This window comes from Myotis davidii, unplaced genomic scaffold, assembly GCF_000327345.1.
Source record: "Myotis davidii unplaced genomic scaffold, ASM32734v1 scaffold238, whole genome shotgun sequence".
Classification (NCBI taxonomy): domain Eukaryota; kingdom Metazoa; phylum Chordata; class Mammalia; order Chiroptera; family Vespertilionidae; genus Myotis; species Myotis davidii.
This window is the reverse complement of record NW_006293779.1, coordinates 7,387,167-7,402,427: the sequence shown is the minus strand read 5'-3', so window position 1 is coordinate 7,402,427 and position 15,261 is coordinate 7,387,167. Positions and strand designations below refer to the sequence as shown.

Here is a 15,261-nt window from a genome sequence, read left to right as displayed (position 1 = left end):
GGCTTGTCTGCTCCCTCTGAGTGCTCCCAGCCGCCATGTCCCCACTGAGCAGCAGCCGCAGGAGGCTGTGTTTGTGCAAAGCCACCATTTGTCCCCACGGTGTCTGCACGCGTCGAGCTCCTCCGCTTCCCGATGAATTATCCCCCGGGGCACGCGTGACACAGTCCTTGCTGGGCTTTCCCAGTATATCTCACAACTGCTCTGAGTTTATAATTTTTTCAGGTCTTTTATCAACTATGTGTCATAAGTACCAATGGAATCGGGAGCATTTATCACCTCGCTGGGCTCCTACTTGAGCTCCGGAAAAAAATTGTTTGGCCGCACAACCTTCCTCGGGGTTCTGATTTAATGGACTCCTCTGCCGCGAAGCCGCTGGAGTGCGTTGCCTTTTAATATTTGGCATCGCTTCCTCTTTATTACCACCTCCGACAGCCCTTCCAGCCCGCCGCAAAGAACCCATTAGTCTCTGACAAATCACTTGTGTCGTTTGGAGAAAAATATGCAGAAGTTTGGCTGCACCTTCATCAGTGCAGTTTGTGGCCTCACGTGCCTCTAAACACAGCTTCCAGCCCAGGCTGACCCTCCCCAGCGTCCCCTTTCCCTCCGATGCCTCGAGCTGCTGGGTCCGCGGAGCCAGTCTACCCTACCCACTTCCAACAGGGCTCTAGATGGGGTAGGCAGAGATGTCCGTGACTGCTGTTAAGAACTAGCCAAAAGCCGATGGGCGGATAAATAAAGTGTGTTACATACATGCAGTGGGATAATATTCAGCTTTAAAAAAGAACTTTTGATAGATGCTACAACATGGGTGAGCCCTGAGGACATTATGCTCAGTGACATAAGCCAGTTCCAAAAAGACAAATATTGTACGATCCCACATATGTGATGAGGTGCCCAGAGAAGTTGAATTCATGGAGACAGGATAGAATGGTGGCGGCCAGCGACTGGGGCGAGAGGGGGATGAGGGTCAGGGGAGGCTTGATAGGTACAGAGTTTCCGTTTTGCAAGATAAAAAGACTTCTGGAAAGTGATTGCACAACAGTGGAAATGTACTGAACACGACTGAACTACATGCACACAGAAAAGTGGTTAAGATGGTAAAATGTATCACAATTTACAAAAATAATCATAACTAGCTTCACATGAACCAGCAAAGGAGAACGAACTGGCCCAGAGAACGCTCTCTGGTGCTGGAGTCCAGTTAGTTATTCACGCTTTCCATGCAGCTGGCTCTTGTGCATAACGGACAGCTCCAGGATTTAGTGGCTTAAAGCAACCACCACCGATTTGGGTGAGGATCTGGTTTGCAGTTGGGGTTGGCTCTGCTGATGCTGGGCGGTGGGGCGGGCTGGCTCACCTCGGCTCCACAAGGTCTCTCTGCCCCCAGCAGCCCAGCCCAGACTTGTTCAGACAGTGGTGGCAGCAGGGGTCCCGAGAGAATGAGCAAAAGCAAGCAAAGCCCTATGCGGCCATGGCTCGCACCCACGCACAGAGTCTATGGTGGGAAACAAGTCAGAATTCACAGGGTGGGGAGATAGGCTCCACCCCTTACTGGGAGGGGCTACAAAGGATTTTTGCAATCGGCCACGTACACTGTATATGTATGCCAGACCCTGTGCTATGTGTTGAAGATAAAAATATAAAATACCATGACGTGTAGAAGGCATGTAAATAAATCATTGCAGCACATAGTATGCTCTAAAGTAGCGGTTCTCAACCTGTGGGTCGCGACCCCTTTGGCGGTCGAAGGGCCCTTTCACAGGGGTCGCCTAAGACCATCCTGCATATCAGATATTTACATTATGATTCATCACAGTAGCAACATTACAGTGATGAAGTAGCAACGAAAATAATTTTATGGTTGGGTCACAACATGAGGAACTGTATTTAAAGGGCCAGAAGGTTGAGAACCACTGCCTAAAGGCAAGCACAGGGTGTTAGGGGAGCCTGCAGAGGAGGAGGTCGGAGGACAAGAGGACAGAATAGTACCTTAAGGGGTGTTGAAGAACAAGTGGTAATTAGCCAGAAGAGGGGCAGGGAGATGAGTGAAGGCCTGGAGGGGGCCCTGCCTAGGGGAGGCTTCAGTGGGGAGGGAAGGGCCCCCCTGGAGTGGAGGACTGGGGTGGGGGTGGGGGTATGTAAGCAGCGCTGACAGCCGAATTGCTGTGTGGAGCACATCCCATCCCACAGGTGGGGCAGCGGATTCTACAGGTGCGGGGTGCGGGGTGCGGGGTGCTGGCGGAGTGCACTCTGATGCCCCAGCGCTGGCCAGACTCCGCCCAGGCCTGCAGACCACCCCACCTGGGCACGGGGCTGGGAGGCATCCAGGAGCCCAGTCCCCCAAGCCCCGCAGACATTAAGGGGTTGTCTTTTATCGAGACGGGGGGAGGGGGCGGGAGGGCAGCTGGTGCCCAGAGCTGGCGCTGGCTTCCTCCTATAGATCCCAGGTCGTGATGCCCCAGAATGCCGCCTCTCCGCGGGGCGCTGGGCCGGCGGCCATGAGCACATAACGGCCGATCAGCACTTAGAATGCGCGTGGGGCCCTGCTGTGAGAAGGAACCCCCTGGTGAGCACTTTCAGAAATTGAAAAATCCTTCTGAAACTGAGTAACCCAGCGATTCAATGCAGGTCTCTGCATCGTGGGAGTAGACAGGGCTGCCGTTACGATGACCTGGATCTCTAAGCACCTTCCGGATCCTCCCGGAATTCCCCAGGAGGAGGCGTTGCTGCTGGGGCTGGGACCTCAGTGTAGGAGTAGAATCTTCCCAAGCAATCAGGATGCCTGGGGCCCAGAGGGAGCGGCCGTCTGATGCGGCCGTGTTTTCCAGCTCCCTGAGCAGGGTGGGCTCAGCAGGCGTGTGCGGCTGCATCTGTCACTCACGGCAGTGTGACGAGGGGGCAGGGAGGAGGTTAACGGAGCAGGTCCCCTCGGTGCTCGAGGGAACTGAGGCCGAAAGCTGGGGCAGCGTGCCCGGGGTCACACAGCCAATTAGTGGCGACATTGGGATGAGAACAGCGTCCAGGTCTTTGCAATTCCAGCCCAGAGCTCTTCCCCCCACACTGCTCCACTCCAAAGGTGGCATCGCCCACCCGGCTCAGGGTGTGGGAGTGAATTCAGTTGGTGGCGCTTTTGAACGCTGATGTGTGAGCATAGCCATTCAGCCTTAACCCAGCCTGACCCTGCATCTCCCTGAGCGGGCTCTCCACGCCCAGGCCACAGGTGCCCACAGCCTTGCCTCCAGCCCAGGCCCAGCCTCCGCCTCCTGCACCCTCCAACCCCCGTGTCCCACAGGCCCTAACCCTGACCCCAAAACTACTAGTAAACTCATCATCCCCTCCCTTCCCCATGTCCCTCCAGAAACTTGGACGTGGTCCTCACGCCTCCCCCGCCCGCCCCCTCCCCCTCTGAGGGCCACAGCACCCGCAGCCTCCGTGCTGGGCTTGCTCTGTCCTGTGACTGTTCGAGTCCAGGCCTCCGTCAGTCCTCACTTGGATTATGGAGCCGTCGCCACCATCAACAATAACAGTGAGTCTGCCGCGTATCCCTTAGGCATTTCTCCGTGTCAGCAGCTAAGAGGGGTGTTGATTCCCTTTCCCCAGGTCACGCAGCCGATGGGGGCAGAGTTCAGGTTCTCCCAGGCCTGACTCTGAGGCCCAGCTTCTTGCCTCCAGCTGTCCCTCCCTGTCCTGCCTCTAACGGGGCTGCCAGCGTGATATGTCGGAGCCCAGGTCTAACCTGTCACTCCTTGCACGGCTCCCTGGCGGCTCCCTGGTGCCCAGAGGTCAAACCTCAGTCCCCTCAAAAGCCTCGTGAGATCTGGCCCTGCCTGCCCACCCATCGCATCCCCATCCCCCCCAGGCCCCGTTCCCCTGTATCTGCCCCCAGCACCTCCATGCCCTTCACCCCACGCTTCGCGCTTGGTGTCCTGCTGCTGGTCTGGGCACACCTGCGAGCAGCCTTCCAGAGGCCTCAGCAGCGCCCCCTGCAGGCGGCCCGCTGCGACTCCAGCCTGGTGGATGTGGGGATGGTGGGGGTCAGTGACTTGCCATTGCCCTACACCTCGGACCTACCCCCCCCCCACCACGTGTGGGTGTGCTCACCGTGTCCCGTGGTCTTCGGCAGCCAGAGGCCCAGGTGGCCTCCCAAGGAAGAGCCTGCCTGACCTCGAGCCCCCGGGCCCTTGAGTATCTGATCTTCACCAGGTTCTGGGAATAGAGTGGAGCCTGCACCCCCCCTTTCACAGATGGAGGACCAGAGGCTCAGGGCGCGTGGGGGCTACTCGGGGGCATTCAGCTGTCAGAGGCAGCGCTGGGCTCAGCGGGCATCTTGGCAGCAGTCAGCGCTGCCCGTGTGCACAGATGACTAGCCAGACCGGCGCAGGGCGCACCGGCGGGTAACTCCTGGACCCGGAGGTCTGGGCTGCTGGGAGCGGCTTAGCGGACAGGGCTCCGTTTCGCAGGCCACCTTCTCCCATTCCCCTGCCAAAGGACATAACCTGCCTGACAACAGTCTACGTCATTCTGGACCCAGAATCGGGGCCTCTGCTGTCCAGCTACCAGCAATGCTAAGGGCAGTCTCTGTCCAGGGCTGCAGGGACAGGTGGGCACGGTGAGGCTTGTGGGAACACCGGTCATCCAAAGGCCCTAACTTTGGCAAATGAAAGTGTTTATAGAAAGTAAGCAGGTGGTGGTCAGCCTCTCCTCCTTCCCCCTTCCGAGCCTGGAGATGGGTCTGGGAGAAGCTCTGACCGCCCCCCCAGGTTCAGAGCCCATGGGCCTGGGGCACTCTCTCTGCCAGCCCCGGGGCCAAGACGCCAGGCAAAGGTAGGTGTGCGTCAGGGTGGGCAGGTCCCGCTGGGGCTGCAAGCCAGGCTCTCCCGTGCTGAAGGGGCCCGGAGGTGGGAGAAGGTACAGACGGTCTCGGCCCCTGGCCTGCTCCCCAGGCCCCCCCTCCATCCACCCTTCCCTTCACACTCCCCTCCCTCCCAAGAAGCTCTCCCAGCCACGGCCGACTGTCTAACAAGGGGCGCTGTTTTTGCAGGTGTTGTGGTCTCTATTCCTTTGAACCATATCAGCCCATCCTCCATCGCAATGCCATGCTTTACTTGGTACCAAGCACGTCGGCACTCATTGGCATTTGGAGACCTTGTTGCGTAGCGATACGCAGTTCCTAACTGTCTGTGATAACGTATTCTCTGTGTTCCCAACTGTCACTGCGGGACTCTCTTCCCCGGACTTTCAGTTTCTGGGTTTTATTTTTATTTTTTTATTTTATTTGTATTTTTTTTGTTTTGTTTTGTTTTGTTTTTTTTGCTTTTGAAAGTTGTGATCCCCGGGTCCTGTGGCCCCCCGGTTGCCGCTTGTCTATGCATTATGTTTGTGACTTCTGACTGTCAGTGTTGAGCCAGTCTTGCCAAGAAACAGTATCAAGTATTTTCCTATTTCTCTACTTCTTGGAAAAAAATAATTTTTTTTTTAATTTAAAATTTGAAAGAAAAAAAAAAACTCTTAATGGGAACCTGGCCCTGTCTGTCTTCTCTGTTCTGCAGAAATGTTGAAGGAATTGAACCAGCAGCGCAGAGCGAAAGCCTTTACAGACCTGAAAATTGTTGTTGAAGGCAGAGAGTTTGAAGTCCACCAAAATGTTCTAGCTTCCTGCAGCTTGTATTTCAAGGACCTGATTCAAAGGTTTGCCTTCCTTCCAGCTGTGGTCGGGTCTGTTCCTTTGTAGGACGCTTTTGTGTCGCTTCTCTCCTCCCCTCTCTTGCAGGTTCCTGAAGTGTGACTCCCTGTCACAGAGCCAGTAGCCATCTCTCCTCCCTCCCCTCCCCAGCACCCTCTCACACGCAGCCTCAGAGCAGCCACGGCCCCCAGCCCGCCCCACTCAGCTGTGCTGGTCGCCAGGGGCCTCCGCCAGCAGTAGACCACACCCCTGCCCTGCCCCGAGGAGCTGGGGTTCTCAGTGGCTCACAAGCCCTCCCTGAGATGAGGAGGACTGTAGACCCCACGTGAAGGGACCACTGCACACTGCCCCTCGGTGTACCCAGCACCATCGTCACTGCTGTCGATGGTGAACTTAAAGCCAGAAAAGCACATCGACCAGCCCCGCCCCCCTGAGGAGCACGAGGCACCCACAGGCTGCTTTTCTGCAGCCCGAGTCGGGAGAAGAGGCTGTAGCCAAAGCCTCGTTCGGGCAGCCTGTCCTGATACGGGTACACTGAGCCCAGGCCAGGTGTGTCCTAAACACGGGCTCTCTCAGCGTCTGCTCCCTCCCCACCTGCCCTCGGCCCCGGCTATTTCTACCTGAATGAGTCTTCATGGTACATGGGCATCTTTTTCTTTTTCCATTACGTTGATTTTTTAATTTGTCTGCTTCATACCCTTGCCAAGAAGTCAGGGGCCACCTTATCTAGCTCCGTAGTGAGGGAGAGCAGCGGGGGGCCGCCCAGGGTCACACTCCTCTCTCTCCCCCATCAGCAGATTAATGCCGCTGCTCCTTTTGCCTTGCAGCCTCCGGGGCGGACGCTGAGCCGGGACTGTGCTCAGAGTGGGAGGACAGGACCTCTGCTTGCTTCCCAATGCTGTGTTCGGACTTGCCAACTAATCCCAGAGCGACTGTGTTTTGTTTCAGGATGGCACCCTGGCTGGCATCTCCTTCCCAATCCGTTGTGTCCTTTCACTTAGAGCTGAGCTGCCCGGCGTGCAAAGCCCTGCCCGGCCGCGTGGGGCCCAGCCATGCAGGAAGGGGCAGGCTCTTGGTGACTTCCAGCCTCGTGGGCAGCTTGGGTCTCCCGCCCCCGCTGCCTGGGTTCTCTCTGTCTGAGCACAGGGGTCAGGGGCATGAGCTGGGGGGTAAAGGGGCATGTCCAGTGGCTTCTCCAGGCCAAGGGAGGTCTTTGTGCTTCTACTTTTGGCAAATTCTAGTACGAGCAGTGATGGCACCTGGCTGCTGAATTGCAGATGTGGCATCCTAGGCCCTTGGTCCTGCTCCAGACCAGCTGGAGAGCACAGAGGGGCAGGCTGCAGGGGCAGGTTGGCACTGAGCAATGGCCCAGCCCTGGGCTAGAAAGATGTGGGCCAGAGGAACCCAGGAGCCCTTTGACTGTCGTCAGAGACCTTACCTGCAGACCTTACTCTTGCACACAGCAGAGAAGGCATGCTTAGGTGGAAACTCAAAGTAGTGAAGGCTTCTGGGACAGGCCAAAAAGAAGGAGGAAGAACATTCCAGGCAAGGGATAGGTTGCCTGGAATGTTCCAGACTGCAAAGAATGTTCTGGAATGTTATAGAATGTTCTAGGCAAGGGATGGGTTGGCTGGAATGAAAAGTTGAGAACAGAGAGAGTCATGAGCATTGAGGAGGGGGAGATGGCCTTCCCAGAGAGGGGGTGTGACGTGGGATGGGATGGGCAGACAGGCCCTGACTCCTGGGCTAGGGCCTGGACTTGCAGGGGCTATGAGGAGCACTGGGGAGGGGCTGCCCACCTGCAGGTGGGAGAACGTGGGAGCTAAGAGGCAGACACTGGAGGAGAGAGGGTACCTCCTTGGGAGCTAGGAGACCTGGGTGCTACGCCTGCCTCTGCCACCTGTCCTGTGACCCCAGCACATCACGGCCTCGCTCTCAGGCATCGGGTTGTCTCATCTGTAAAGGAAGAGGTTGGCTCAAATGACGTCGGGGCTTCTTTCCAGCCCTGACTTCCCAGGTGACGGCAAGGGGGTGAGCAGGGCAGCCTGGAGGGCTTCCCAAGTACAAGCACTAGATGTGAGAAGGTCAGGGTCACGGAGGGAGGGAGGTCGGGTGGATGGAGCCCAGAGAGGCCTGAGGTCTGGGGAGACAAAAAAGCCCCTCAGGGAGGAGGGGAGGCCCAAGCCGAGTCCAAAGGAGCCCCTACACTTGAAGACCAAAATGTTCATTTGTAGCCATTTTAAATGTGACTTCCCTGTCCTCACTATGGGCACAGGTCACCATTGCGGGTGACATGTTCCCGCTCCAGCCCCAGGCGGACACCTCCCCAGGAGCCACAGGACAGACGTAGGGCTGCCCTGTCACGCACTGCTCTCCGCTCAGCGCACCAGCAGGGCCACTCCTGGGCGCCGGGTCCCACACGAAACCCTAGACAAGATGGGCTGTGCCGTCCGGGAGCACGGGGTCTGGCCGGAGAGACACGTTCTAGGGAGAGGGGCATCCGCATGGGTTTTGAACCGAGAATGGGATTGGCCAGGCAGACAGTGGGACCGACAGGAGAGGAGCGAGTGTGAGGCCCAGGACAGCAGGGGACACTGCAGCTGGGATGCCAAGTGCGAGGTGAGCGTGGAGGGGATGAGGCCTATGCAGGGGCGAAGGGGCAGGAGCCAGGTCACAGGGCTGTTTCCGGCCTGGGGGTGTCATGGTCAGATTTGTGTTTGTGAAGATGCTATTCAGACTGGGAGGCGGAGGGCAGGTCTCAGAGCAGCCTCTCCCGACCAGCGGCCAGTTCCCCTTCCGCTCAGCTGCCCGGAGCCCCCATCCTCCAGGCCCAGGCTCCAGGCCGACCCCGACTTGGTCCACATGTTCTTCCTTCACATGTTCAGACCTTTGGTGAAGCTGCCGCAGCTCCTTTCCCCTGGCCTCCCCGTATTTAGTTCCATCATCGTCTTCTTCCTCCGATGAGGGCAAGACCAGCCCACAGGAGGCTTGTCGAGGTGCCGCATGTCATCGTGGAAACCCTCCCAATAACCTGAGAAGCAGGTGCCATGCGTATCCCCATTTTACAGAAGAAGAAACTGAGGCCCAGAGAAGTTATGTAGCCGATAGATCTGGGATTCAAATAGAGATCTGACTCCAAGCTCAGATGCTAATCTGTGAGGAAGGACAGTGAAATCTCAGGGCAGCACTGTGGATAGGCGTGCAAGAGGTAGGGATGCGGAGTACATGTGAATGTGTGTGAGTGCGTGCGTGTGTGTGTGTGCACGCGCGCACATCTATTAGAAACACTTGTAACTGGCCCGAGGATCTTCCCGAGTAGACACACCCACCTGGGACAGGTACCTGAGTCACAGGCCCTCCCTCCCGCCCCTGCGGGGGGGGCTGAGTCCTCTGGAGTGAGGCCGTGTGAAGAAGAGCACAGGAGGCCTCGGGGAAGCTCAGAGCCTGTGCTGAGCCCCTGGCCCTGCCTCAGCTCCCTCTGTAGCCCCATCCGAGTCCCCGTGGCAGTCCGGGGCGACCGCCCTGCAGGAAAGGAGCTGTGGCTTTGTCTTTGGAGAATGTGAAGGCCAGGGCTGTGTAACAAGCACGCCCGGCCTGTGTCCAGGCCAGAGGGAAAACCCAGAGGATTCAGTGGGGGAGCGCCCCAGGCTTGGGGAGGAAGGAGGATCTTTTGAGCAGAGTAGACCTAGTGGGGTGCTGGGGTTGCAACCTCCCAAGTCCAGAGCCATTCCCACCCCGGGGAGCGGGCCCTGGAGGAGTGGCTCCCTCGCCTGCTCCCTGGCTGCGAGGAGCTCTCAGGGAGGCTGGAGCCCGCTGCGCTCACCGGCCCCACGGGCTGCAGGCCCCGTCAGAGAGGACAGGGGACTGTTCATCTTTGGAGACGGCAGAGGTGCCACCCTCCCTGCCAGTACTTCCCAACACGCTCCCTGGGTCCAGAGGGAGGAAGTGCATAGCCTCAGGGAAGAGATGCCTCCTCATCCCACCAATAGGACAGGGACCTGGCCCTCTGCCTCCCAACCACAGCGCAGCGACACCTTGAACTATATGGTCTCTGTTCCTATGGAATGAAAGTGGATGGACAGGTTGATCTCACAAGCCCCGTGCACAGGCTCTGGGTTCCCGTCCGTCTCCCTCCCCAGGGGAAGCTAACAGGACCTGAGTGGCACAGATCCTGGACGTAGGGGCACCCACTAGACTTCAATGCAATAGCCAAGCCGGACGCCTCTCCTCTCCTTCCCGGTGCAGCGGGGCGTTTCTGGGTGGCAGCCTGCCTCTTTCCTGGTGGAATAGACAGGTGTGTCTGGAAAACCAGATACCAAAAGGAGGGACTCACACATCTCAGAGGCTGGCAGGATGAGGCGAGCCAGGCCATCCCCAAGTCACTGTGGGTGGGCCAGGGCCTGGGTGAGCTGCCCAAGTCCTTGGGACCCAAGTATTCCTCTGCGGCTGAGTGGAATGCCCATGTCTGGCATCGGGTCCTGGGGGCCTCCAGCCACTACCCAAAGATCCTTTGCCCAATGGCCCCCTCTTCTCCAGGTGCCCCCCCACCGGGTGCCTGAAGGAGCAGAGCCACAGCTATAGGCCGTAGGGACAGCGGTGCTCTCCAATCCTGGACAGCACTTGTAGTGGTGGACATCCGTGTGCCTCCATGCAATCCCTGTGCTCCCCAGCCGTGCAGGCACCACCTGTCCCAGCCGCTCCCAGGCTCAGACTCTGGGCAAGACCAGCCTCTCCCCACGAGGAAAGCCTGCTGGTCCCACTACACCCATCGCTCACCTGCAGCCACAGGCTCCACTGACCATCTGCTCAACACCCCTCCTCACAGGTGATCTTGGGGTTCTCAGGACCACATGTCAGTGCGTGCATATGCGTGTACATAGGTGTGTGTGTGTGTGCGTGCGTGCGTGCACGTGTGCATTCTGAAGTCCCACCCCAGCAGGTCACTGCATTTGAGCTCCTCCGCTGAGGACTCATAGGCAGGAGGGCTGGCCAGAGGAGGAGACACAAAGGCTGAGGCCTTGGGAGAAGGGGAGCAGCCCTACTGTGGCCTCGTCGGCCTGGCCCTGCTATGGCCCAGGGTCACCTCCGCGAGCACCAAGGGCATGAGGAGGACAGGCCAGACAGGTGCATGTAGGAATGAAGGCAGAGGCAGCAAAGACTTAGAGGTTGACCAGATGACCTGGGGTGTTCCGGATTTCTGTGGTTTCGAGCGATCACATAAGGAACTATTTTTATACTTACCCACGCCACGCCGACATGGACATCCCTCCCCACAGCAGAAGGCTCGGTGGTTGTCACTTTCGAAAGTGCACACACCGTATACCCGTGGGTTTGAGAACGGGCTCTGCTCAGACTCTGTGTAGCACACCTTCCCCTCTCAGCTGCCGGGGCTGCAGGCCCCTGTGGGTGAGCCATTCTGTGGGGATGGACTTGCTCAGGCAGCCGGTAGCAGCTGCCCCTGCCCAGCCAGGCCATATCTGTGCTTTCATGGCCCTTGGTTGCCAGCGCCCACCCAGAGAGAGTGCTCTGACGCAGGCATTTCAGGCACTGCGGGGAGAGCGGTCTCGCGGGAAGGGTGTTCCCCACGGGACTCTAGACCTCACCCGGTTCAGCCTCTTGTTTTGCAGAAGAGGAGCCTGAAGGCCAGAGAGGTCACGGCTGTGCCCGTCAGTGACAGCGCCGCGGCACCCAGGTCCCCGAGCTCCCTGCTAACAGGAGGAGGCCTCTCTGGGGCCAGCCTGCTCGCTTGCCAGACACTCCATACCCTACTGCCAGCCACAGGGCACCCAGGGGACCAGGCAGGAGATCTTGGCCCCTGGCCGCCTCAGGAGTCGGAGGGGGGGCGTGGCGGGTAGGTCATTTCCCAGGACCGTGGCTGGACCCAGCCCAGGCAGAACTAGGCTCGGTGAGAGGCGGTGCGGGCCAGGGCGGCTGAGACGGGTGCCAAGCTGATCGCCTCTGAGAAACCTGCCTCCTGACTCGCTGCTCGGGTGTCTTTCTTCCTGTACTGCTGTGACTTTTGCTTCATCTTATCTGTTTCCTTCCAGGTCCAGCTTTAGGGTGCGGCTGCCAGGCCTTAGGAGCCTTTGCAATGGTTTTTGTATTCCTGTAGACACCAGATATAAACATATTTATATATTTGTGTCCCTCCCCCGCTCCCCCCAGTTCACAAGCCCGATGCACACTCTACACGCAGGCCACTCTGACCTCTGACCCCGTGTTCCATGTGGCAGGAGGGCCCCGCCCCGGGCCAGGTCCCAGGTCATGGCTGCTGGCTGTCTGTGGCGGAAGTCCTTGGTTGTCCCCCCTCCCCTCCTCCCGGCTCTAACCATTCTGTCCGTCTGTCTCGTCTCGTCCTCAGTTTCAAAGCAATGTCATGAAGGGCTTCCTCCTCGTGCCTAAAAGGAAACAATATGCTTTTTGGAAAGAGGTGGGGTTGGAGTCAGTGTCCGGGGCAGCGTGGGGCCCTCAGTCTGGGGTGTTCAAGGACGTCTCCGGAGGGGCTGTGAGCGCAGCCCGTGGGGAGCCTCGGTCACGCGGGAGAACCTCCCGTCGGAGGCAGACGGGCCCCAGGCCCGGGGCCTGCTGGCCGTGTTGGCGGAGACGCCGGGCCAGCAGCAGGCCGAACCGTATTGTTTCCCTTTGCGGCCAGTCCGGTCCTCGTCCCCATCCTCCGCTCATGCTTTTTGATTTGCATCTCTTTTTGCATGGACATGCCGAGTAGTGATAAGCAGGCTTTCTGTTCTTTTTGGGCGTCTCTGGTCAGACTCTTCTCTTTCAGATCCCGCGTGAGGTCGTTAGGTTCAGGTGTGTCCCTGCCGTGTCCCTAAAGTGAAGGGCGTGACCGAGGCATGCAGGGAGCCCCAGCCCTGTGAGGAGCGGCCGAGGCCGCGGGCGGCAGGTAAGGACGCCTGGTCTCTGTGCCTAGGTCGGTGCAAGACGGCAGCCAGAGCGGCCGGGAGAAGCTGGAGCTCGTCCTGTCCGACCTGCAGGCGGACGTCCTGGAGCTGCTGCTGGAATTCGTGTACACGGGCTCCCTGGTCATCGACGCGGCCAACGCCAAGACGCTGCTGGAGGCAGCCAGCAAGTTCCAGTTCCACACCTTCTGCAGAGTTTGCGTGTCCTTCCTGGGTGAGCCGGGAGCGCCTGGGGCGGAAGTCCTTGGTTGTTCCCCCTCCTCGTGCCTTTTAGTGGGCTGTCCCTTGGACACACAGACCTGCTGTCCGGGCTGGGGATCTGAGTGTCGGGGACCTCCAGCCGGAGAACACACTTATTCTACAGCTTGGAGCTGCCCGGCTTCGGGGAGAGCAGGGTGAGAGTGGGGTAGGGTTGAGTCACCAGAATCCGTGGCCTGAGCATGGAGTGCAGCCAGAGAACTAGGGGCTGAGCCTAGAGACAGGAGGCCATGGGGGGCGGGGGGAGGGGGGCCCGGATAGAGCAATCTAGGAGGGCTAGGAACCACAGCCTCAGAGTTAGGCTCCCGAAAGTACGGGCGTCCTGGGACCCAGACATTTCTAGGCTAGAATAACCGTCAGTGGGGTCTCGGGGGAGTGACCAGGCTGAGCCCAGGTCTACAGGTCGGCGGGGTGGACTGAGGCCCGTGGGCGATGGTGGGTGGCATAGATGGGGTATTACTGCTCCCATGACTCTGAAGTCGGAGTGTGTGACCCCAGGCACGCCCTTCACACTGACGGGAGACACCATAGGCCTCTAGTGTGACCCCACCCCCTGCCCCGTGGCCCACAGGCAGTGAGGAAGCTCTGCACCTCACAGTCCTCTGCTGGGACCCGCAGGAGCAGAGGGAGGGCCTGGGACAGTCAGCGGGAGGCGGGGCAGAGGGGAACCCCGGAAATGGACACAGGAAGTGGGCTCATGGGGACCCTGGATGCTGGAGGCAGGTCCCAAGGCCATGGGCTCAGAGAAGGACCCAGAGGGACAGGTAGCTCCCATCCAGGGCCCCCTGGTCAGTGGTCACGTGTTCTCGTCCCCAGAGAAGCAGCTGACGGCCAGCAACTGCCTGGGGGTGCTGGCCATGGCGGAGGCCATGCAGTGCAGCGAGCTCTACCACATGGCCAAGGCCTTCGCACTGCAGATCTTCCCCGAGGTGGCGGCCCAGGAGGAGATCCTCGGCATCGCCAAGGACGACTTCATCGCCTACATCTCCAACGACAGCCTCAACACCAAGGCCGAGGAGCTGGTGTACGAGACCGTCATCAAGTGGATCAAGAAGGACCCTGCGTCCCGTGCACAGGTGAGGCCTGCCCCTCCTTCCGGCCCCGCCCCGCTCGGGCGCCTGGGCAAGGAGGCCGGAAGGTAGAGGAGGCCGGGCTGCCCGTGGGCCCGGCCACAGGGAGGCTGGAACTGCTCCGGGGGCAGCAGACGGGCGAAGGGAGGAGTGAGAGATGCAGAATCAGGCCCCTGGTTCTCCAGGGCTGGCATTCCACTGGCAGACCCAAGCTGACCAAGAGACCGCGGGATCTGGGGGACAACGTCGGGGCCCTTCGGGGAGAAGTGTGCCCGAGCCAGGGCACCCGGCGCTCCCCTGAGCTCAGACCAGCAGGAGGAGCACCCATGCTCTGGTTCCTGGGAAGGTGGAGGGCAACCACCGTACACGGGACCCAGGAAGCGAGGCCCTGAGAGCGGGCAACTGGAGCAATCAGGGCCAGGGCCAGGCAGGAGGAAAGGGGGCAGGGTCCCAGGGGCACCTGAGTCCCAGGAGGATCTCGGGGCCCGAAAGCCCCTCTGGAGGCCCCTCAGAATGGAGCTGCCCAGCTCCCACATGGGAGGACCCCTGGGAGCTAGTGTAGCTGCACAGTTGCCATAGCCACCTGCTCACAGTGCCTCCTCCCTCCCTCTCCCCCACCAAGGCCTCCCTAGCCTCCAGGATGCCCAGTCACCCCTGAGGGGTCCTGCCTCCGTCTCCTCCAGATTCATTCCCACCCTGCAGCAGCCTCTGCACAGTGGCAGGTCCAGGTGCCAGTCTGAGGCCATGGGACGCCCTAAAGGGGTTTGGCTGTTGGTGTTGGGGAGACCCAGGTTCTGACGGTTGTGATTTGCAAGCTTGTCAGTCATCATCTCCTTTCCAAAGCTGATGGCCACCAGCTTCCCTGGCCCTCCCACCTGCTGCTGGGTGCCTGCCCCATGCACACCTCTCCGAGGGCCGGGCCGTCCATCTCAGCCCCCGCAGTCTGGCCTGGAGCAGAGGCCCGTGCTGGGGTGGAGGTGGGAGCGAGGTGCTGCCAAGACAGATGGGAGAGTGGAAGGGAGGGGGAGGGACAGAGAGAAAAACATTGACGTGAGAGAGACACGTTGATCAGTTTCCTCCCACATGAGGCCGACCAGGGCCAGGGATCAAGCCTGCAACTGAAGTCCATGTCTTTGACCGGAATGGAGCTCACGACCCTTCCGTCCCAGGGCTGACGTTCCAACCACTAAGCCAAACTGGCCAGGGCGAGAAGCTAGCTTTCTTGATTCCCAAGCCAGTGTTCTTCCATCTGATTATTCCCCAGCTTGCCTCTGCTCCAGTCAAGAAAGTCTACTGATTGTTTAAACACAGAATCTCCCATGGTCTTATCTGA

At 59.3% G+C, this 15,261-nt stretch overlaps 1 protein-coding gene across 1 annotated transcript in view; it reads left to right on the top strand.

The window, feature by feature from the left end:
* The window catches only part of KLHL29 (kelch like family member 29), a 137,845-nt gene that overhangs the window by 109,028 nt on the left and 13,556 nt on the right, over positions 1 to 15,261 (top strand). Inside the window, 3 exon segments of the mRNA XM_006767540.1 lie at positions 5,550 to 5,688; positions 12,612 to 12,814; positions 13,675 to 13,934. Coding sequence (XP_006767603.1) covers positions 5,550 to 5,688; positions 12,612 to 12,814; positions 13,675 to 13,934 — 602 coding nt within the window.